Genomic DNA, 7,214 nt, shown 5'->3' with positions numbered 1-7,214 from the left:
CAGGAGGCTGTTTATGACGTAAGGCTGTAGGTCCGCCTATCAGATCGCAGCAAAGCCTCCGCAATCTGCTGCTCATTGGATGCGCAGCAGCCGACTGGACCTGCCCAGCCGAGTCCAGTTCCGAGGTGTAACGCACCTGATCCCTGTGTGGAGCACACACGGTGGACCAAGCACTGCAGGGAGGCAGATCTGCAGAACGCTTGGGCAAAAAGCGTTTTGTACATGATGGCTTTGTCATCCTCCAGTGAAGGTTTACCACATCTTAGGACCGAGCCGTCGGAAATAAATGGGTCCTATTCTCTAGATCACTTTAAGTCTCACGTAAGAAGGTAATGGAAAGGCCATTCCATATCATGAATCAGAAGACTGTTTAACGCGAACATAAACTCATTAAGATATTATTATAGAGACCGCAGATTCTGATATTAAAGTATATTTGTTGTCGGTGAAAATAGTCCAGTTGTCAGTTACAACACAGAAATTATGCAATAGCCTACAGTGTTGGAGGTAAAAAGACATGCTGTGCTGACGAGTAAGGCTTTCTGTATTAACACTAGGCTACTGTAAGACTGTAAATCTGATTTAAAATTAAAATGGCTGAATGCTTTCATTGTGGCCGATGCTATCAGGCTGATCTTTGCTCATAAGATCCTCCCACTGTTCTCCCCGTCCTAGATTTTGCCTAAATGATGTCATCTTCATGTCACATGATCTCGTCACTAGATCAACTTTCTTTTCTATTTTGCTGTGTCAGAGTGCAGCAAATATCCTCCCATGTGTTCTTATGTGTCAAGAATGGTTTGTATTCTGGATAAATTTCCTTGTTATTTCTTCAAAGGCCCAAATGTATGCCCTGTATATTGCATGGTCTACATGATATCTGTGAAGAAAAAAGAGTGACAGTTTAGTCTGCTAACTGAATATGCAAAACTCTGCAAATCTAACTGCAGGGTGAGGAGATTGGTGCACAAAGAGCAGTTCTGGTTCCTCCTCTCTCCCCAACAATAGTCTCTGGTGTTTTGGCATGTCTGTGTATTCAGACCCTGATTTCATCATCTCCCAGAGTTTAAATATAGTACTCTTTTATTTTTCTTGATTTTTGAGTAAGTGTGGCCACCAAGATGGTTAAGAGTCAAATGACATTCAGAACACCTAATTAATGGGTTTTCTTTTTATCGATTACAGCTGCATCCACAGATATTGCATCATACTAAAAATATGGAAACAGCACGCATTAAGAATGTCAGTTGTCTCACAGCTGTTGGGGATGCATTGCACAAATACCCAACTTGTGACAAACATTCCTCTGTCAAGAGTCCTAGCAGCTGGGATACCAAGAGGACCTCAGAAAGCAGTGGAGAGGAGAATAGGATTTGAGGATAAGAAACAGAAGCTATTGCCCCTGAAAAGCAAACATAAACTTCTGAACCCATTTGGTATTCTGCCATCTTGTGTTGACATTCAAAGTCACAATGTAACTCATAGCAAGTGATGAATGAGTTTAACTTTTTAATGTAATAGAAACATTCTTTCTTAAATATATACAAGATTATATATATATATATATATATATATATATATATATATATATATATATATATATATATATATATATATATATATATATATATATATATAAAATGTATCTTAAAGATTGCCAAACATGTAGTGTTGTTCCTCATCCATATTAAGCCTATGTTCCTAATCAGGTGCTCCAACAAAAAAATTCATATTATGCAGAAGGAACCTTTCATTGCATATTCTGTTTTATGCCCCACTGTTCTTCTTTTTTGATCACTCTTACTATTCCTCTTTCACAACTGAGAAACCATTGATACCTCTAAGTCATACAGTAATGGCAGATCTAACAGAGCTTTAACTCTGACTGCCTCATTTGTGTGCCCAGAAGGGAAGACCAAGCAGAGTTGAATTTGTTCTTTTGACTTCCTCTTATTTGCTAATATGTGTACCATATCCCACTTGCTCTGACTGCTTTAGAGCCTGTGCTAAAGTAATCCGGAACCTGCGTGCGAGTTCGCTTTGAACAGCAGATTTCAGGAAGATACTTGAGGAAGCATGAAAAAAGGGCAGTCTGTCTTTTAGTCATGGGTGGAAATGACGTCATGTGTTGGCAGCAAAATGCTATGTCTATGAAACACAAGAACAGCACATTCTTTTTACTGCAGACTTCTCATGCACAAGAGTGTATGAGTGTACTGTTTGTTTTAAAAAGTGCCAAAGTGAAATGCTTAGCAATATGATTTGTGTGCTGAATGTATCACAGAGGCTATAATGTTTTGTGGTAAATTATAACTGCATATATAAGTATCATGGATAAAAGCCGACTATTCTTATGTGTTGTTAGCAACAAGCCGGTAAAATTTACAGTGAGAAAAATACTTTAGGCAACACAGACCCATGATGAAAAAAGAAAAGCAGTAAACTGTGGGAATTAGTTGGATTTAAATAATAGACCAAATTAACATCAAACTGATCAACTGCTATTACATGGGAACACCTAAGAACAAAGGCAAAGTAAACAAAGGCTACTTTCAAATCCTGTGGCAGATGGCAGGATGAAATTCTCTTGGGTACAGAGTCAACTTTCAGACCTAGCCCAAACTGTTCAGATCCCAGATTAAGTTTAATAAAATATAGAACATTTACCTCTCTTAAGACCAAACTGTTCAGATCCCAGATTAGGTTTATTAAAATACAGAACATTTACCTCTCTTAAACCCAAACTGTTCAGATCCCAGATTAGGTTTATTAAAATATAGAACATTTACCTCTCTTAAACCCAAACTGTTCAGATCCCAGATTAGGTTTATTAAAATATAGAACATTTACCTCTTTTAAGCCCAAACTGTTCAGCTCCCAGATAAGGTTTATTAAAATATAGGACATTTACCTCTCTTAAGTTGGTTCCTCAACAAATGCATTGTGGCAGAATTCCAAAAACACTGTACATATTTATATTAAGGAACTTTGCAGGAACATCTCATGTTACTAGAAATGCCAAGACCATGTCATGAAGATGTCCCTTTAAGATTACCCACCAGTCATTATGATGACAGACAATGTTATATTTGTGATATTAAACTATATCCTTGTATGTAGATAAGGTTGGATGTTTACGTTACCCTTCGGGGGTTAGCTGCATCGAGCCGTGGGGAAAATGACCATGTGACCTCCAAATAATGGCAGTTAATGTTGACTTGTGTATTATCTCCAGGATACTGCTAGGTAGCTAGGCAACACCGTTATTCATCACCTAGCAACAGCGGAGCCTGAGAAGAGGGTGTGGGGGTTGCAACAGCAAAGCCTGAGAAGAGTGCTTGGGGGTTGGGTGTCCGTTACTCCGCTGCACTCTTCGTCTACACTCCTATGACCTCACAATACTCATGTCTCATAGAATTTTCTAAGGCTCCAAAATGTGGCTTTTATTATTTGTTTGCATCTGTTTATGGACTACAGTTATGAGAGTCCCAATAAGTGACCCTGCCTGGGGTATTTTGTAAATATTAAACATTATATACACATTATATTCAGACATTATTTGAATACCTTATATTCACACATTACAACCTCATTTTCAAGATATAAAAAAACCAACAACCCCAAAACATTTTTAAATAAAATGAAAATGTACCAAAATGTGAAATTAAAAAAGTAAAACTGTAAGTTATTTTCACTAAATGGAAGAAGAGCCTTGAGTCAGATGGGAGATAAACCATATACCATAGAGGTATTTTAACCTTTGATCATTCTTTGAAAAAATAGGCTTAACAAGTTTAAAGGAAGTATTTTTATTGTGAGGTATATCATAGAATATTTTAAATGTTCTGTAATTGCAGTGTTTTGGTCTATAAATAAGTCTAGTCAGAACAAAAGAATAACCGTAAATCAGATTCCTCCATTTTTCCGTTTTACTCCAGCTGGTCCATCTGCCATAACATATTTGAGTGAGGGGGGTTTCATTAATCATCTGTCAACTAAATTTACATGCATTAAAATGTTTGTGTCACTGTTTGAGATGGTAACTGGGCGAGGCTCTGGGAGGGGGTATTGTATCCCTGATCTGTTTTCACCCAATAGTAAGTAGCCTTTTTTCTTTAACTGGGCTGATTTTTAAAACTGGGACCAATAAGATTGGGGGAGACGCAGTCGCTAGGGCAACCCATCTATATATTGGGAGACCCATCCATTGAAGAGTATTATTCTTACATCGACGCCTTATCTGTCGAACTGTAAGACATCTCTGCGAAGAGGCACTTTCCATCCAGACAAGTAAGACTACTGGTAACAATGGTAAGCAGGATTTCTACGTAATTTTCCATTTCAGTTTCCAATAGCATATTTGATCGTGCCGTGTGCCTTACTGTCCGTTATTTTCGCTTTATTTGTAGGCCACACAAAAATTTAATTAGTCTTAATTTGTAGGCCACACAGAAATGAAATTAGTCTTTATTTTCGGCCCATAAAATAAATGCTGTGCCAAAGCTTCTCAAAATATTTTAGGAATTCACGCTAGCTAGGCCCATACTAGTTCACATAAATAAAACACAAGATAGCCTATTAGAAAAATCTGATATAGTTCGGGTTAGGGAATGCACGAATGGCACCGTAATGAGAGTCTAAGAAAATACAAAGAGGGCGTTACGAGACAACAAAGATAGCGGTGTGCGCAGAATTAAGGGATCGGGGTGTAACCAGCTCCGCACTGTCCGGTCAGCGTCACGTTATCGTTGGAAAAAATGATATCCAGCGCCTCCCCGAGGATACATCAGATACTCAAAATCCAGTTATGATCGCTTAGGTTTTGAAGTGTTAATGCCAGCTGCCTTGCGATTTGTATGGAAAACGATTGATTTCAAGTGTTCGCCCGTTTTTTGTTTTTTTTGTTTGAAGAGCTATCAAATTTCTACAAAGGCTCTTCCGTGACCATGCAATATTTATGCTGGTGAGCTCTACAGCGCCCGTTAATGGATGCAATATTACTAATGGATGGTAGTTCTGTATGCCTAAGGGCATTGTAGGTCCACAGTGCGAAATAGGCGATCATCATTTATTTGTGTCAGACAGGCACAATGACATTTGGTCTGCATCTGAATATCATAGATATTGGCTAACTATACACTGGGTGGATTAGAATTGTAAATATTTTGAAATAATCCTCTTACTTTTCTCTAAATATTTAAATGTTTCCACAGCGTGAGTGCATCTCTATCCACGTGGGTCAGGCTGGTGTCCAGATTGGCAATGCCTGCTGGGAGCTCTACTGTCTTGAACACGGTATCCAGCCGGATGGGCAGATGCCCAGTGACAAGACCATCGGAGGAGGAGACGATTCTTTCAACACCTTCTTCAGCGAGACCGGCGCTGGAAAGCACGTCCCTAGGGCTGTGTTTGTGGATCTGGAGCCCACTGTTATAGGTAGGGTTGTGCTACTACATAAATCTAATGAAACAGAACTCATTGACCTCAACTATGTTCAGCTCCTTCATCTAATTCACGTTTGTGTCCCCAGATGAGGTCCGTACTGGAACTTACCGTCAGCTGTTTCACCCAGAGCAGCTCATTACAGGAAAGGAGGATGCTGCCAACAACTACGCCCGTGGTCATTACACCATTGGCAAGGAAATTATTGATCTGGTGTTGGATAGGATCCGCAAACTGGTACGTGTTTGTGAATGATCTAATGGAGCAATCGAGCAATAACATTATAGAGATGTCCTCCTTTTACTGACAGACTTTTTCTTTGTAGGCTGACCAGTGCACAGGCCTCCAGGGTTTCCTGGTCTTCCACAGCTTTGGTGGTGGCACCGGTTCTGGTTTCACTTCCTTGCTGATGGAGCGCCTGTCTGTTGACTATGGCAAGAAGTCCAAGTTGGAGTTCTCCATCTACCCAGCTCCCCAGGTGTCTACTGCTGTGGTGGAGCCCTACAACTCCATCCTAACCACCCACACCACCCTAGAGCACTCTGACTGTGCCTTCATGGTGGACAATGAGGCCATCTATGATATCTGCCGTAGGAATCTCGACATTGAGCGCCCTACCTACACCAATCTGAATAGATTGATTGGTCAGATTGTGTCCTCCATCACTGCCTCCCTCCGATTTGACGGTGCCCTCAATGTTGATCTGACTGAATTCCAGACCAACTTGGTGCCCTATCCCCGTATCCATTTCCCCCTGGCTACCTACGCCCCAGTGATCTCAGCAGAGAAGGCTTACCATGAGCAGCTCTCTGTGGCTGAAATCACCAATGCTTGCTTTGAGCCAGCCAATCAGATGGTGAAATGCGATCCACGTCACGGCAAGTACATGGCTTGCTGCCTGTTGTACCGTGGTGACGTGGTGCCCAAAGACGTGAACGCCGCTATTGCCACCATCAAGACCAAGCGCACCATCCAGTTTGTGGACTGGTGCCCCACTGGTTTCAAGGTGGGCATCAACTACCAGCCCCCCACTGTGGTTCCAGGTGGAGACCTGGCCAAGGTGCAGAGGGCCGTGTGCATGCTGAGCAACACAACAGCCATTGCTGAGGCCTGGGCTCGTCTGGATCACAAGTTTGATCTGATGTACGCCAAGCGTGCCTTTGTGCACTGGTATGTGGGTGAGGGTATGGAGGAGGGAGAGTTCTCCGAGGCCAGGGAGGACATGGCTGCTCTGGAGAAGGATTATGAAGAGGTTGGTGTTGACTCCATCGAGGGTGAAGGAGAGGAAGAGGGCGAGGAGTACTAAGGGGAAGAAGTAAACAAAGGTCCATTATGATATGGGATTAAAATGTCACACCAAGTGATAACATTGTATAAATGATTTGGATGAACAACTAAAAATAAATTTCCCTTTTACCCCAACTCACTATGTAGTTGTCTATATTTGTCATAAATGTCTTAAAAATGTTGAGTGATTCAAGACAGAGAAAAAAGCCATAGTACTAAACACAATTCATGTCTTTTCTGAATAAACAAATCATTTATATTCATGTAGTAAAACCACCCTTAATAGCAACTCAGCCAGGCTTAAAAAACAAACTTCTTTTTTTTTTTTTTAACCACAAATAATTTAGTCTAACAATTGCATGGTTACTGCAAGTACAAATCAGGTTGTATGGATGAAAGTTCTCATAGCAGGGTCACTGACCTGTAGAAGCTGCTATGAAAGCTCAGGTCTGCATGTGGAACAGGAATGGACTGCAGTACACACC

The 7,214-nt window shown here is 40.8% G+C and overlaps 1 protein-coding gene across 1 annotated transcript; it reads left to right on the top strand.

Moving 5' to 3' along the window:
* The first annotated feature begins 4,202 nt into the window (after positions 1-4,202).
* Positions 4,203-6,864, top strand: tuba1a (tubulin, alpha 1a). The gene is made up of 4 exons (XM_035521598.1): positions 4,203-4,311; positions 5,214-5,436; positions 5,531-5,679; positions 5,768-6,864. The coding sequence occupies exons 1-4, from the start codon at positions 4,309-4,311 to the stop codon at positions 6,746-6,748; spliced, it is 1,356 nt and encodes a 451-aa protein (XP_035377491.1). The 5' UTR covers positions 4,203-4,308; the 3' UTR covers positions 6,749-6,864.
* The last annotated feature ends 350 nt before the right edge of the window (positions 6,865-7,214 follow it).

Source organism: Electrophorus electricus, chromosome 22, assembly GCF_013358815.1.
Source record: "Electrophorus electricus isolate fEleEle1 chromosome 22, fEleEle1.pri, whole genome shotgun sequence".
Classification (NCBI taxonomy): Eukaryota; Metazoa; Chordata; class Actinopteri; order Gymnotiformes; family Gymnotidae; genus Electrophorus; species Electrophorus electricus.
This window is presented reverse-complemented; position numbering and strand designations above follow the sequence as displayed.

Coding starts and splice junctions, on each gene's coding strand:
- tuba1a (XM_035521598.1), top strand. Junction 5,437..5,530: donor TCTGGAGCCCACTGTTATAG/GTAGGGTTGTGC, acceptor TTGTGTCCCCAG/ATGAGGTCCGTACTGGAACT. Junction 5,680..5,767: donor TGGATAGGATCCGCAAACTG/GTACGTGTTTGT, acceptor TTTTCTTTGTAG/GCTGACCAGTGCACAGGCCT.